We start from the raw sequence: 17,334 nt of genomic DNA, 5'->3' as shown, positions 1-17,334 counted from the left end.
GTGAAGTAAGTCAGAAAGAGAAAAACAAATATCGTATATTAACGCATAGATGTGGAGCCTACGAAAATGGTACAGATGAACCGGTTTGCAGGGCAGAAATTGAGACACAGATATAGAGAACAAACGTATGGACACCAAGTGGGGAAAGCGGCAGGGGTGGTGGTGGTGGTGGTGGGATGAAGTGGGAGATTGGGATTGACATGTATACACTAATATGTATAGAATGGATAACTAATAAGAACCTGCTGTATAAAAAATAAATAATAAAGGTAATGCTCCTCCCCCCAAAAAAAAGAACTCTGAGAAGTTATAGAAGAAACACTGATAAAACCTTACAGAATAGATTAAATTAACTATGAAGTCAAAATGAAATGTTATGACAAAGACAGGCAAAGAACACTATGAAAAAATTAATAATGACAAAGAGAACAAAATGTCACCAGTCTAATAAAATGCAACTCATCAGTAAGGTATAACCTACATTAACTGCATAATAAAGGAATCACTCTGAGCACTTCAGTGTAAAATATTGAGCACACGAGTTAAAAACATCAAACACAGAAATATATTTTTTTCATAATTATTGACATGTACTAGTTCTGTGAATGTTACACCAGGTACATCATATAGTCCTTTTGCATCTCTTAGCCTTTCTCTTTCTTCCATATTTTCTCACAGAGAAGTTTGAGCTGATGTGGAAGTTAGGAGAAGGGGGCTGGAAGGAATATGGAAAGCCATCCTTTCAACCCATTGCCTGTCCCTCACCCTGACATCTTCTGATTGCTGGAGCCTCCAAGATAACTTCATTGAGGACCTTTGAGAGCTGCAGTGACCTCCTTTTTCCTCCTTCGTCTCACACTTCCTTCTTTTCTAGGATCAGGAATATGGAGTCTGGAAGTACACATGCCCTCTGCTCTTCTATCTGGCACCCTCAACCCCCGTCCTGCCAACTCAAACCCTAATTCGCCTGCTCAGTGACCATAACAGTTACCCACCCCCAGCAAAGAGGGCACAAGAGCTCTTTTTTTCTACTGTATACTTTAGGGAATGATCTTAAAACGTGACGAGTTTTCATCACTGTAAAATAAAAAAGGGAAATTCACTTAAGACTGTAGCAAACACTGAACATAGAAAACCAAAATTCTTGAATTTCACAATCAACGTTATTTAAGATCTAAAAGACAAAGAAGAGGTGATGACTAAGAAAAATATAGTGCTTTTGTGATTATGAGTTTACAAAAATATTACTGTCAATTTCTAATTATGCTGTTGTTATTCACCGGAATAATTTTCCACTGACTTCTAGGTTCCAGGTATTTTTTTTTCAAGTTTTCAAGTGTTATGATTTTCTGGATTTTTTCAGTAGAGTGGAAAGGGCAAGATGAAAGCCAGATTCATTTAGGTGAGAGCAAGACTGAAATTTACATAGGCACAAAGATTAAGAGGACGTTGACCGATTGTGTGATGGTATGGACTGCTTTTTCACACAAATTATTTTCAAGAAAGCCTTCTGAAAACGCTTGTGACACAGCGAATACAAAAAAGGATTGTCAAAGGAATTGAACCTCTGAAGCCAAAATGTGAACTCATACACAGCTGTTGCTGACAGACTGAGGTCTGTGGGGGATATTGAACGAATAATTGTGAACAGAGAGTAGGGAGCCCAGCAAGTGGCAAAAACACCTAAGAGAATGGCCAGTGACTTGGCTAATTTCCTGCCTCTGCACAGCTCAAGATGTTCGCTTTGTTGAAGAACAAGGGAATCTGAATGGGAGAGGGAGCCCGTTTTGGAAGCAGTTACACTATTTGGCTGGGCTATTAAGGAAAACAAGAGCCTGCTCTTTCTTCTTGGTTTCTCTGAACGAAGGGATGCTGCTGCTTCCTCTGGGTTAGAAAAAGATGTCCTTGAAAACAGTCCACTCCTGAATGAGCGTCCATAGCTACTGGAAGAGACAGAAGTGAATCTAGAGTGCCACCTACTGAGATTACCACACTTCCATAGGCTCCAGTAAATATACATGTTGAAATAAGCCATCAACAAGACTGGGATCATGAATTCCAACAGTACCATGAGGGCAAGGATATACCATTCTGTTAGGAATCCAGGTTCACAATCCCCCTTCCCATTCTTCCAGGCCTCTGAAACTAGAATTATTGGCCCATGCACTAAGAAGGCCACTACCCAGACGGCCACCATCAGAACCACAATCTTCAAGATCCCAGTGTGCTGAGCTCTGTAAGGTACCTAAAAGAAACCAAGTAAGTTATTTTCAATACAATGAGCATATGTTGATTGCACAAAGCGTACCATCGGCCCTCAGGAGTTTCAGGGATGTGCAAAGCAGGGATATTCACTGAATTTGGGTAACATGATCTGGGCCAGGGCAGAGGGTTCAATTTCGGTGGACCCTGGGCCAAGATGTAGACTTTCTTAGCAGTTCAAGGTTAAACCTCTGACACTATAGAAAATGTCAAGGTCAATATCTAAAATAAGAATGCAGTCTTCCTAGTCCACAGACACTAACCTGAACTGTTAACTGAAACGAAATGCCCATTTTCACGGTGTTTTTTTGTTTTGTTTTGTTTTGTTTTTTGCGGTACGTGGGCCTCTCACTGTTGTGGCCTCTCCCGTTGCGGAGCACAGGCTCCGGACGTGCAGGCTCAGTGGCCATGGCTCACGGGCCCAGCCGCTCCGCAGCATGTGGAATCTTCCCGGACTGGGACATGAACCCGCGTCCCCTGCATCGGCAGGCGGACTCTCAACCACTGCGCCACCAGGGAAGCCCTTTCACGGTGTTTTTAACTTGCCAGCTGGATCATGAGCAGTAATTTTTTTAATGAATTGGACTAATCAGTGTCAGAATGCATCACACATCCTAAAGATATGTATTGTTTGATGAAACTTTTGCTTTGGGAATATAGATGTACATAGAGAACGAGAAATGTGTGTACTGAATCATAGTGTAAAATGCATTTATCACTGAAGTCACAGAAAAGTTTAAAAGACACTGGCTTTTCTAAATCCGGTATTTAGGAAGAATCTACTCTGCAGTTTATGCTGAGCCTTCACGGTGGGGTCAAAAAGAGAAGAACTCTTATGTTACTCCCACAAGATGACGCACAAAAAGAAAGTTTAAACCAGCTGTGGGGAGACACTACAGTGTTACTGAGCGTGACCAAATCATTTCTTTCTACAAACGTATCTACCCGACAAAAATGGTGCCAAAGCAGGGGTGGCCAGCCACTGGGGAAACATGGCTGTGGTGAGTGCCACGGTCTTTTTATAGGGGTGAAGAATGTTCTAAGTCCACTCGGTCACAAGGACAGGCTTCTGTAAGGGAAAATGAGATTCTATGAGGGAGGATTGCTCTTGGATCACAAGACCCATGACTTTTGATGATTCTGAAATCTTCTATAAGAAATCTAAAATGCCAACCACCCTGTATGAGGGATAAACATATGACCCAAGACTTTCTTAAGGGGACCTAGAGCACACAACCTGTCTGGACACCTTTTAGGTCAGTAAGATTCCTTCCAGCCCAAATATTCCATGTTTCTCTGCCTTTTGCACTCAAGGGAAAGGAAATGATTTACCCATGAAGTTGGAACACACTTCCCTTTCACCATCTCTCAAGTGCTATTTTCTCTGTGAGTTTTCAAGTCTTGTTCTAAAGTGGTTCCTCATTTTTATTAAAGGGGTGTAACAATGCCCAGCACTGTCTTTCTCTGATGGATTGTACATGCTGGGAAGGGCTCACCAATTGGCTAGAGGTGAAAGGAGGCTGGTTTAAAAAAAAAAAAAAATTATTTTTAAAAAATGCAGAGAAGTGGGGTTTTCTTTTTTTGTCTTTTTCCAAATTACTGGTATTTCTGAAGCTAAGCTAAAATGCCTATGGTGCTGACCACAAACTCCCACGTACAATACATTTTTTTGCCTTCTGCTTCTCATACCACTAATTAATACTTGCGCTAAATCTAATGATTATGAAGATGGTAACAATACCCAGATGGTCATAAACTGCATTTAGTTTTTTAATTGCTCTGTTCAGCCTTTGTAATGATATGATGCAATATGCTGGAAAGTAATCTCTTTTCTATTATGCATAAGGTCAAATGGGATAATGGACATCCAAGGGAATTGAGAAGATGATGCCAATCTCTTCATCTCTGGGTAGCATTCTTAACAGATAACAGTTCAAGCGTTGCTTAAATCCAGGCCCGTGCCTCCCTGAAATCCATCAGTGGCCCACTTCTCACCCACTACAGAATATGTCCATTATTCAGGATGTTGTCTCTTACCCTGCTTCCTTCCCCACCCCAATAAGATACCCAAACATTCCGTCAATCCGGTTTCTTTTGTGAGGCAGAGCAACCCCTGGAACTTGCTGGTATTAATAATGAGATGGGATTGCAGAGCCGTTCTAAGTGCCTGTCATGCACTGCCATCTGCATCGAGGCTTCCTTCCCCAAACTATTGTCAGATTTCCATTTCCCAAGCCCAGCCTGCCGCCTTCCCCTATTACACTGTCTCCTCTACTTTTAGCTACAGCAAGAGTTCAATTCCGCATGATCACTTCCTATGAGCTCCTGTGGTCTTTAAAGGCTTCCTTCTGGCTTCATACAGCTGTGTTGGAACTCAGCCAACAGAGGTGCGAGTGCTGCCTGAGCACCCCCGTGAGCATTCATACACTCATGCGTGGAGCACTTTTTACCCTTGACTCTGTGCTGTGTACCAGGGACCCGGATCCAGCTGACCTAACCCTCACCAAGTTTACAGCCCCCATTGCCAGGGGAATTTCTCAGGGCAAGACCAAGAAACAAGCCCGCCCATTTTCTCTCTGGACATCACTCCTCAACTCTCTGTAACTTCTAAGCCCTTTTTCTAACTGGGCAAGCCATCCCTTACCCTAACACAAAGCTGAGGTTGCCTCAAGAGCTTGGATGTTCCATGAAGAATGTCCCAGTGAACATAACTAGGAACACTCAGTGAAGATTAAAAAGAAAACCCAGAAAGAAAGGAAAATTTTAAAGTACAAATTAAAGATTTAGTTAAAGAAAGATTATTAATCAGAGCACTGCTTTTCAAACATTTTGACTGTGACCTAAAGTGAGAAATACATTTTATACCCTAATGAAGTATACAGACAGAAGTATTCATAAAACAATACTTACCTTTATTATGCACAAGGTACTCTGATAGTTTATACTCTAACTTAAGTTCTATTGTGCTTCTTTCCATATTTTTTCATTCTACGAAAAAGTGACATAATAACCCACTGAACTGATTTCATGACTCAATAATGGATTACTATCTGTTTGAAAAATCTGAGATTATAGGCTTCTGATGGCTAATCCAAACTGATCTGTACTCTCTCCAGGGTTCATCCAGAACAAACTGCAGTGGACTCTGGTGCCAATAAAGTACTCAATGTCAAGTGTCTGGCTGTCCCACCACATCCATTCTCTACTTCTTCCTGGCCATATGGCAGCTCAGCTAGAGGCCGTACTTCCCAGCTTCCCTTGCAGTAAGGTAAGACCACATGACTAAATTTCACCAATGAAAGGTGAGTGGAAATGATTGTGTGATTCTGCACTACTTGGTTAAAAGAAAATCCCTTACCCTGGACTTCTGCCTTTTGCCCTTCCTTTCTAGAACCTGGAGTGACAACAGCATGATTTGGAGCGTGCAGAGGAGGTTAATGACTTAGGGTGGGTGGGGGTCAGCAAACCACTGTCCATGGAGCAAGTGTGGCCCACGACCTGTTTGGATAATAAAGTTTTATTTGAGCAGTTGCAACAGACACCATAGGTCCCTGCTCTAGAGGGTACAGAGCCTGGGTCCCTGGGTGAGTTCCTGGAGCAGAGCCTTCCCATCTTCCTGAACTGTTCTATGAGAGAAAAGTTAGCTTCTGTCTTGTTTGGTCTCAGCATTTTGGAGTCTCTTCGTTACAGCAGTTTATCCTTGCCTTGTCCAGTGCACCCTCCGGATCCTGTCTGCCTCCAAGCTGCACAACTCTCCCAGGACGGAACTGTCACTGTCCTCTCAATGCCTCCAGCGCCACACTTAGTCCCTTTGTTTATGGATCTGTCTCCACATTAGACTCTTATGCTCCTCAAAAGGAAAGACTCTGGAGATTCAGTTTTGTGTCCTTAGCAAAATCCCTGTCGCACAGTCGTTTCCCACACATTTGGGTCCCTGGAACTCAGGAGTGAAGGAAGTTTCCCATCTAGGTCTCAAAGACTTCAGATCACCGTCCATGTTTCTGTGGCCTCTTCCCATCCCTCATCCTTATTAACATCAACCTTATTCTCTCCTTTATTCTATTGCTGATAAATTTAGCTTAAGAACTGTCACGAACTAGTTGATGAGACTGTTCTAAATCTTGGGTAAGTTCAGACTTTCTTGGCATGGGTCCTAAACTGGCACTGGTTAGTTTCTGGTTAGTGCTACTGTATAACCTATAGCTTCCCTGTATACTGTCTTTTCCTTTGGTCATTCAAAATTAATTTTCTCGTGACATTCAGAAGTCTGGGAGTCTTTCTAATCACCCACCAATTTCCATCCTGAAGAAAACATTCAGGTCTCAAGTTGTCTAAGGAGTTGAACAGATGAACCTACCGTGAGACTCATGCATATCCAATCTACTATGGATTCGATTTACCACTTCTCACAACTTGCCTTGGATTTTGGTGGACACCTTCCCATTTTAGTGGTACATAAGAGAGTGACCTAACCAAATCACACAGAAAATGTTCACTAAGCACCAATGAAAACTTAGTGCTAGATAACAAAAGGGTAACAGGCTTCTCTAAGTTTTGCCAATTAAACAAAAAAATTTTTTGCTTGGGGACCCAAAATTTACAAGTATATAATCTTCTAAGGAGGATAAATTAATATTTTGACTTACAGCATTTGAGACTGACTGGTATTGATCAAAGCTGATGAGTACAATGTCATACACAGATGTTGTGCACAAAAGATAGTCAATAGTGAGCCAAAATGCACAGATGTTATCTTCAAACTTCCAGTTGAACAGCCTGTGAGGGATGTACAAAGGAATGGAGATCACACCTGTACAGGGAAAAAATAAGGGTAAAGAAAAATAGCACATATCAATGAATACGAAGAGACATAGGAACACAACACAATGAACTCTCTGAACTGACCAAAAAGAGCTTGATTATAATTTAGAAATTCATGGTATTTCATCAACAAACTCAGGACTGATCTCATACACATTCTTTAAATACCATTTTTAAAATAGCTGTCACAAACATCGTACCTTCAATGGCTTCTTATTACTTTCCAAATTAAGTTCAGGCCCCAACATGTATTTCCAGCCATGTACAGCACACATCATCTTTGTGTTCATGATCTAACCCAAACAGGATGGGCCACCCTTCCCCCATATACATCTCACATTGTCACATCTCTTTCCCTTCAACAACATTCTTTCTTCCTAGAATATCCTCCTCTCTTCTACGGAGAAGTCTATTTAATTCCTTCTAATTCTTCACTTAGTTTAAAAAGTGGCATCCTCCGTATCATCTTTCCTGGAACTTCCTGGGTAGAAGTGACCCCTCTGTCACTTGCCCTCTCCTGGAACTTCACTCATCTCTCCCCGTCTCATGTACAAATATATCCTACTTTATATCGTTGTCATACGTCAACTTGTTTCTCCTGAGGACTGGGACTGTGTGGGAAGTCGATCTTTGTATTTTTCACAATATCCAAGGTTGACCAATGGCTCACATGTTTAACTCAAGGAAATTAATAACAGCTAATAGGTATTGTGCAATTACCAGATGCCAGACATTGTGCTATGTGTATTACATATATCATCTCATTTAACTTTCATAGAAACTTTGTGAGGTAGGCACCATGCTGAGTTAGCAGATAAAGAATCTGAAGTTCAAAAAGGAGACATTATTAGCCCAAGTAAGGGAAAAATTGGATTTGAAACCAAGCAATGTGATTTCATAACCCCTGACTTTAACTGCTACCCTTCACCAAATGAACAAATACCTGAGTGATTCAACTCAGCACAGAAACTGCTTCATTGTGGAAAATGACTGAACTGGGTTCCTTTTCCTTTAGCCTTATAGGGGTTTTCAGTTGTATTGACATTTCAGACAGGTGGTCTACTCACTAAGAAAATAATCTATTAAGTGGACGCTCGGTTGAAATCTTATTTTGTTGGATATCTTCATATTTTATGAAGGCTCTTGGCAGGAATTCCCATTTTCCATATGAGAACCAAGTTAGCCTATCATGAAGAACAATAGTAAAGATAAAAGAAAGGAAAGGGAAGATTGAAGGAAACCCTTCATTCTCCCAAAACAAGATGACATGAGCACCCCAGTGTTCATTGCAGCACTATTTACAATAGCCAGGTCATGGAAGCAACCTAAATGCCCATCAACAGACGAATGGATAAAGAAGATGTGGTACATATATACAATGGAATATTACTCAGCCATAAAAAGGAATGAAGTTGGGTCATTTGTAGACATGTGGATGCACCTAGACTGTCATACAAAGTGAAGTAAATCAGAAAGAGAAAAACAAATATCGTATATTAATGCATATATGTGGAATCTAGAAAAATGGTACAGATGAACTGGTTTGCAAGGCAGAAATAGAGACACAGATGTAGAGAACAAACGTATGGACACCAAGGTGGGAAAGCAGGGCAGGGGTGCTGGTGGTGGGATGAATTGGGAGATTGGGATTGACATATATACACTGAATATGTATAAAATAGATAACCAATAAGAACCTGCTGTATAATAAATAAATAAATAAAATAATTTTTTTTAAATGTATATTTTAAAGATAATTATTGTAAAAAAAAAATGACATGCCACCATGAAACTCTTAGAAGAGAACATAGGCAAAACATACTCTGACATAAATCATACCAATCATTTTTCTTAGGTCAGTCTCCCAAGGCAATAGAAATAAAAGCAAAAATAAACAAATGGAACCTAATCAAACTTATGAGCTGCTGTACAGCAATGAAACCATACACTAAATTAAAAGACAACCTACAGACTGGGAGAAGATATTTGCAAATGATGTGACTGACAAGGGCTCAATTTCCAAAATATATAAACAGCTCATACAACTCAATAACAAAAAAACACAACCCAATCAAAAATGGACAGAAGACCTAAATAGACATTTCTCCAAAGAAGACATAGAGATGGCCAACAGGTACATGAAAGGATGCTCAACATTGCTAATTATTAGAGAAATGCAAATCAAAACAACAATGAGGTACTACCTCACACCAGTCAGAATGACCATCATTAAAAAGTCTACAAATAACAAATACTGGAGAGGGTGTGGAGAAAAGAGAACCCTCTTACACTGTTGGTGTGAATGTAAATTGGTACGGCCGCTATGGAAAACAGTATGGAGGTTCCTCAAAAAACTTAAAATAGAGTTGCCATATGATCCTGCAATCCCAATCCTGGGCATATATCCAGACAAAACTATAATTCAAAAAGATACATGCACCCAGTACTCATTGAAGCACTATTTACAATAGGCAAGCGAGGGAAACAACCTAAGAAAAAAAAAAAAAAAGGCAACATGAGGATATAAAGGTGTTGTTTTAGAACCAGTGTAAGGAAATGCAGAACTTAGTGTCCTGTACCTAGATTTACATACAAATGTGAGAGACAAGACACCATTGAGAAGAAGAGTTGGTTCAGTTCTTACCTGTAGTTCAAATTGCCTGCTTGTTTTACATTTTAACTGTATGTGTATGTATGTATATGTGTGTGTGTATATATATCTTTTAGGATTCTAAATATTTCTGGCATATTATTTTTTTAATTGAAGTATAGTTGATTTACAGTATTGTGTTAGTTTCAGGTGTACACCATAGTGATTCAGTGTTTTCGAAGATTATACTCCATTATAGGTTATTACAAGATAATGGGTGTAATTCTCTAAGCTTCCTTATGGTGCCTTCCATCTCAAAGGGGTGTGTGTGTGTGTGCACCCGTGGTATCTCAGAATCACTTGAGAAAAATCAAAGTATCTTCAAAACAGAGAAATTTATTATATTTTGGCCCAGAGTTGTGGCTTCCAATGTTCCCGACAGGAGCATTTTCTACATACACACTCATTTCCTCCCCTGAATGGGAAAGAAGAGCAGGATGCCACCAATCATTTGCATTACAGATGCCGTTGTCTATTTATTGATAATGTTTTTCACAAACTTTCTGAATTAGATAAAAGAGAAAGGTGTGTTCAAAACCTCTGGAGCTGCTTGAAATAGCAGTTAGTTGAAAACAGGCTCAAGTCTATTCCTTTTGTTTTAATGAATGTCACCTGCTGTCACCTTGAGTTCTTTGGGATGGTTTAATATGAACATCACGCTCAGTTCCTCTGTCTTGTTGAGTGGTTTTGCGCCTCCTTCCAAAGGAGTTTCAGAACCTGAAACCATGAACCTGAAATACATCTGTGATATACCCTCTCCTAGGTGTTTCCATAACTTCCACTCTGGAGTCATGCTTCTGGGTCAAATAGACTTGATAAGAAAAACTAATAGCCAGGTCCTTGAAAAGAGCCATAAGTCTTTGGCATGACCAATTGTGATGGTGGGAAGGTAGGGGAGTGAGGGAAAACAAACTATATTAAAAGAAGATGGTAAAGAAAATAAAAAGGAAGTGAAGGAACCAGGGGGAGGAGAGAAGAAGGCTTCTGCTACTCCCTCCACCCCTAGCTCACTCTGCTCCACCCTATCTGGCATCAAATACACCGTACACACACCCTCAGATTCTTGCATGGGTTTCCTGGGCATGAACCACTCTTCCCTCAGAGGCTCCTTTTGTTTACTCCAATGCATCTTCCTCAGTGAGCCCTACCCCTGACGTTTACATTGCAACCTCTACCTCTAACACATTTCCTCCCTGCTATTATGTTTTTCTCAGTAGCAATGATAAACCTCTAAAATGCTATGTAGTTTTATTTACTTATTTATACTGTTTACTTTCCTCTCCCCGCCCCTGCTCCCAGGAAAAATACAAGCACCATGAGGGTAAGGATTTTTGTCTGTATTTTCACTGATATATCCCCAACACCTAAATGGGTGCCTGGTTCAAAATAAATCAGTATGGGATGAATGAATAGATGAGGACGGGAAAGCCCAATTTGCATAAAAATTGTCACCAGTCCGGTATCGCCCCTTCTTTCTGAAGCCAGTTAAGAAGCTGCATTTTCCATGAGAAAATGATAATCGAAAGGTCAGGGGAGGGACTTCCCTGGTGGTCTAGTGGTTAAGACTCCATGCTTCCACTGCAGGGGGCAAGGGTTTGATCCCTGGTGGGGGAACTAAAATCCCACATGCCATGCCAAGTGTCACAGTCAAAAAAAAAAAGAAAAAGAAAAAGGTGGAGGGGGCTAAAAGCCCCAATGAATTCTTTGGGCCAACAGAGGAGTGTGTAGATAACAGTGATTGTATAGAGGGTATTATGGAACTCTGTGCTTCAGAGCTGCAAAGGGCCCTGCTCAAGTATTTACCAGGGTACTGACCAGCACAGTATGTGGGGAAATGTTCTCAGACAGGAAGAAGAACCACTCAAAAAAGATTAGAAGGAACAATACCCAGGGGTCACAAGGGGCCAGTTACAGACTTTGTTCCCACCAGCCAGACTGACAAAACTCAATTCACGGGGCACTGGGTAATATATTCAGAAAGGTCTTGCCTCAGTAGTCAGAAATAGGTAGCCCTATACCGAATACTGCTTGAATCCTGCCTCACAAATCTTAAAAGCAAGATCTGAAAGGACCAAACCAGTTCCAAGTAACTTAATGGAAGCTCTGAACACAGCTCAAGAATATTTATAGGACATAAAAATATCCTGTCCCCAGCAAGGTAAAATGTATAATGTCTGGAATCCAATTAAGAATTATCAGGCATGCCAAGAAGCAGGCAAATAAGACCCATAATGCAAAGAAAAATCAATCAGTTGAAACCACCCATAACTGACATAGATACTAGAATTAATAGATAAGGACATTAAAGTAGTTATTATAGCTGTATTCCATATTTTTAAACAGATATATAAAGAAATAAAATTATTTTTAAAACATCCAAATCAAACTTCTAGAAATGAAGACTGAAATGTCTGAACTAAAAATACATTACAAAGGATTAATGACAAATCAGAAATTGCAGAAGAAAAGATTAGTGAATTTGAACATATAGCAAAGTAAACTACCCAAAATAACGGATAAAGGAGAATTTTTTTTCAATTTAACAGAGCTTCAGGGGAGGATAAATTGGAAGTTTGGGATTGACATACACACTACTATATATAAAACAGATAACTAATAAGGACCTACTGTATAGCACAGGGAACTCTACTCAGTACTCTGTAACGGCCTATATGGGAAAAGAATCTAAAAAAGAGTAGATATATGTATGTGTATAATTGATTCACTTTGCTGTACACCTGAAACTAACACAACATTGCAAATCAACTATACTCCAATAAGAATTAAAAAATAGGACTTCCCTGGTGGCACAGTGGTTGAGAGTCTGCCTGCTGATGCAGGGGATGCAGGTTCGAGCCCTGGTCTGGGAAGATCCCACATGCTGCAGAGCAGCTGGGCCCGTGAGCCACAACTACTGAGCCTGCGCATCTGGAGCCTGTGCTCTGCAACAAGAGAGGCCACAATAGTGAGAGGCCCGCACACCGCAATGAAGAGTGGCCCCCGCTTGCCACAACTAGAGAAAGCCCTCGCACAGAAACGAAGACCCAACACAGCAAAAATAAATAAAAAATAAATTAATAAACTCCTACCCCCAACATCTTCTTTAAAAAATAATAATAAATTAAAAAATAAATAAAGGAGATGCTGCACCTGTCAAAAATTTAACAGAGTTTCACTAAGCTGTAGGACAACTTCAAGGGACCTAATATATGCCTACAGAAGTCCCTTCAGGAAAGTAGAGAGCAGGGAACAGAAGAAAAAAATTGCAGAAATAATGGGCAAAAGCTTTCAAAATTTGATGAAAACTATAAACCAAGAAGTTCAATGAACCTCAAACACAAGAAACATGATGAAAACTGCACAAAGCACATCAAATCAAACTGTTCAAAACCAGTGTTTAAAAAAAAAATCTTAAGAAAGAAACATGATGAAAACTGCACAAAGCACATCAAATCAAACTGTTCAAAACCAGTGTTTAAAAAAAAAAATCTTAAGAGCAGCCAGAGGAGGGAAAATTACATACAAAATAAAAAAGATATGGATGACAGCAGATTTCCCATCAGAAACAATGTAAGCAAGAAGATACTAGTCTAACATCTTTCAAGGGCTGAAAGAAAAAATATGTCAACCTAAGATTCTGTACCTAATAAAAATAACTTTCAAAAACAAAGGCAAAATAGGAATTTTTCAGATGTATAAGAGCTGAAAGGATTCATCATCAACAAACTAGAACTACAAGAAATGTGAAAGGAAGTTCTTCAGGCAGAAGGAAAATGAATCCAAATGGGCATAGGAATCTATACAAAGGAATGAAGAACAACAACAAATGGAGGTTTTCTTGCTTGTCTCTCCTAGTAGAAATAAGTTGCTAAGGGCTAAGGCTGCATTTTGTTTCATTCTGTTTTATTACTTTTTGTTTAAGTATGATATACACAACAAAAGTACATAAATCGGGACTTCCCTGGCGGTCCAGTGGCTAAGACTCCACCTTCCAATGCAGGGGGTGCAGGTTCAATCCCTGGCTGGGGAACTAAGATCCCACATGCTGTGCAGTGTGGCCAAAATTTAAGAAACAAACAAAAGTACATAAATCATAAGTGTATAAAGTACACAAGTCATAGATGTATAACTGATTAATTTTTACAAATTGAACATACCCATGTAACCACCAGCCAAATCAAGAAACACTCAACCCTCATGGGTAAGACTATCCCAACATCTATAATCAAAATTAGCTGTGCCTATTTTTGTATTTTATAAATGAAATTATGCATTCAAAATTTACATTAGAATTGGGAGATTGGGATTGACATATATACCCTAATATGTATAAAATGGATAACTAATAAGAACCTGCTGTATAAAAAAATAAAATAAAATTCAAAAAAAATTTACATTAAAATACTTCACATATATTCTATGTGACATGATTAAATTATAAAGAAATTTATATATTCTACTCCACTATAATTTATTAATTTCATTTGCGATGCTTTTACATTTATTAAAGTGAAGAATAAAAGGAATTGGTTGCATTTCCCCTTTCTTTACAATTTCACTGGAAGGGAAAAAACTTTCCTTTCTCACTTGGTAACCATAACCTGAGCCTGGAGCTTCTGTATTGGACAATTCTACTTCATATGTACTCTTTAGGTATCCACTTCAAAAACCAAGAATAGGATCTGGGTAATACAAAGGTAAATACCTCTGAGTTCAGAACTTACATGTCTTTCATATATACATGGTTTCCCAAAGGAGAAAGACTCTGATGAAGCAAGAGGCAAGCTATCTCTCCCCACTCCATCCCATTCTCCTTATATCAGACTTGATAGAAACTTAGAGTACATTTAGCCTTCCTAGCTACATCTCTTCAGATCAAGGTCCTCAGTTCACTGCCCATGCAGGCAACAGTAAGTAAAATAGTATCACATTCAGTTGACTTATTTTACTTATCACTTTCAAAGTAGTAGGTTAGGGCTTCCCTCGTGGCGCAGTGGTTGAGAGTCCGCCTGCCGATGCAGGGGACACGGGTTCATGCCCCGGTCCGGGAGGACCCCACATGCCACGGAGCGGTTGGGCCCGTGAGCCATGGCCGCTGAGCCTGTGCTCCACAACGGGAGAAGCCACAACAGGGAGAGGCCCGGGAACCAAAAAAAAAAAAAAAAAAAAGAAATGGGGGTGATTAAAGAAGAAAGACAAGAAGGATGAGGCAGAAGAAAAATGAAAAGTAAGTCTGAGAGAGCCTTCACTTGGAGCACTGCTAAAGGCTTATGTCCTCACTCCTTGTGAGCCCAAGAAGGCTGAGTCGCAAGACCAATGGCATAATACCCAAGCCACTCTCCATCCACAGCCCTGGCCAGACTCTACTGAAAGTTTACAATGAAGAGTTACCTAAACTTATCTCAAGGATCAGTGTGTATTCAGAACCAACAAAAGAAAAGAAGAGCCCAGAGCAGATAAGGAGCAGCAAAGTTGACAGGTGTCTTAATTTATGTTATCCCACAAGCAGATCCTGAGACAAAGATCTGTACAAGTAGTTTATTTGAGATATGATTCCAAGAGTAGGGGAAAAGTAGTAATGGGAGAAGAGCAGGGAAAGGAAGCAAGCCAAGAAGGGTGCTTTGAAGTTATACTTTGACTAATGAAATCTTAATCCTACTGGGACACTCTGGAAGCCAGTGTAGAACATCCTCCTCAGAGTTATTCCCGTAGTTGTGAGGGAGCCATAAATCATTGGCTAAAGATTGCTAGGGTTTGAGGGTGGCATTAATTCTCCAGTATTTCCAGACTGCACAGGAGTCTCAGGCCACCAGAGAAAGCCGTCAGCAAAGAAATGCAGATGCTGGCAGGTGGGAGGTCAGCAGGTATGAGCTACAGCAACGAGGCCAAAGGAGATAACAGGCTGGGCACCGACAACATAGTTATAATCCCAAGGGCTTTTCTCCAGCAAAGAGTAATAGCAACCATGTTCCCAACTTTTACCTTTCTTAGATGGCAGCTAAGGCTCATTTTGTAGACAAGAAGGGGAGGGGTCTGCTTCATTGGTTACCCTGGTGGCTCCCATGTGGGATTTTTGAACTTGGGTGCTAGGTCCAGCTGTATCATACTTTAGATTCATATCCTGGAACTGAGCCACCTGGGAAGGTACATGCCACCTCTTACCCAGTACTACCATGGACACAAACCTATTAGCGGATAGACACCAAGGGGCAAAATTGGCCTAACTAAAGATGTAAGTGTGCTCAGAATAGCCTCACAGAGTGAGCAGGATATGACAGAGGTTACTGTGACCTCGGTGCTAGAGTTGATGATGTGGTGAATGAGTGGCTGTTCCAAAGGGTAGATCCAACTTTATTGAGAAAATGTGCTATGCAGGTTTTCACCCTGTTGCAAGAGACCAAATGACCTGCAAAGCCTGAAATACTTCCTATCTGATCCTTTTACAGTGCTAATCTGCTATCATAAGCAACAAATGAGTGCCCAGACCCTATTCAGGCTCTCACTACCTCCCACAATAGAGGAGATCTCAAGGAGGAGCCAGAGGGGCTGACTCATCAGCCTTACTGTTGTTGGGAGTCACCAAGACCACCTTCAGGTCCAACGATTTACTAGAAGGGCTCGCAGAATGCAGCAAATCTGTTATACTCACAGTTATGGTTTATTACAGCAATGGGATACAGATTAATATCAGCAAAGGAAAAAAGGCACAGAGTCCAGGAGAAACCAGGCGCAAACTTCCAGTTGTCCTGTTGTCCTCTCCCAGTGAAGTCGTATGGACAGTGCTTAATTCTAGCAATGATGTGTAACAACATGCATAAAATATTGCCAACCAGCGAAGCTCACCTGGGCCTTGGTGTCCAGGGGTCTTATTGGAGACTGATCATATAGGCATTTAGCGTCCACATGGCTGACCTGAATTACTTAGTCTCCAGCTCCCCCAGAGATCAAACTGATATCACATGGCCCAAGATCCCCACCATGAATCCCATTGTTAGCTAGACTATCTGGCTTGACCAAGGCCCCAAGTAAACAAAAACACTGTAACGGGCAAGATATTCCAGGAGCTTAGCGGTTATTTCCTAGGAGCTGGTCAATGGCCAAACTATTTGTTAAAATATGAAGGGTTTGGACAACCCAGGCCTGCTGAGTTAATCCTTACGTTTAGTGTTTCCCCAGAACTGGATGAATGATGGAGAGATAAAGAAGTAGCTCAGGGGGATTTCCTTGGCAGTCCAGTGGTTAAGACTCTGTGCTCCCATCGCAGGTGTCATGGGTTCGATCCCTGATGGAGGAACTAAGATCCCGCATGCCTCACAGTGTGGCCAAAAGTAAAATATATATATATATATATATTTTTAAAAGAAGTAGCTCAGGAAAACATACCAAGAAGCTGGATGGAGAACAGACTGGAGAGTCCTCAGCCCTGGAGAATGAGGAGCTATGCTTCCTACACATCACAGTGGGCTCCTTCCTGGATACCTATGGATGATAAATGTTCTCAGCTGTTTTGTTCTCTATGAGATCTTCCAAAAGCTCTACACCAAGTTGAGGGCCAGAGGCAACTAGACAGAACTGTGGCAGCTGTAAAACTTAATGTCATT

The 17,334-nt window shown here is 40.6% G+C and overlaps 1 protein-coding gene across 1 annotated transcript; it reads right to left on the bottom strand.

Annotated features, from left to right (window-relative positions):
- Positions 1-1,388: 1,388 nt before the first annotated feature.
- Positions 1,389-10,526, bottom strand: HRH4 (histamine receptor H4). Its single transcript, XM_027127534.1, has 3 exons — positions 10,346-10,526; positions 6,909-7,072; positions 1,389-2,245 (listed from the first exon to the last, which is right to left on the bottom strand). Exons 1-3 carry the CDS (start codon positions 10,524-10,526, stop codon positions 1,439-1,441), a joined length of 1,152 nt encoding a protein of 383 aa, XP_026983335.1. The 3' UTR covers positions 1,389-1,438.
- Positions 10,527-17,334: the final 6,808 nt, after the last annotated feature.

The sequence above is a fragment of the Aethalodelphis obliquidens genome, unplaced genomic scaffold (genome assembly GCF_003676395.1).
Source record: "Aethalodelphis obliquidens isolate GAN/ISIS:26980383/991018 unplaced genomic scaffold, ASM367639v1 scaffold32, whole genome shotgun sequence".
Lineage (NCBI taxonomy): Eukaryota > Metazoa > Chordata > Mammalia > Artiodactyla > Delphinidae > Aethalodelphis > Aethalodelphis obliquidens.
Note: the sequence above shows the minus strand (reverse complement) of the source record. Positions and strands in the feature narration are given on the sequence as shown.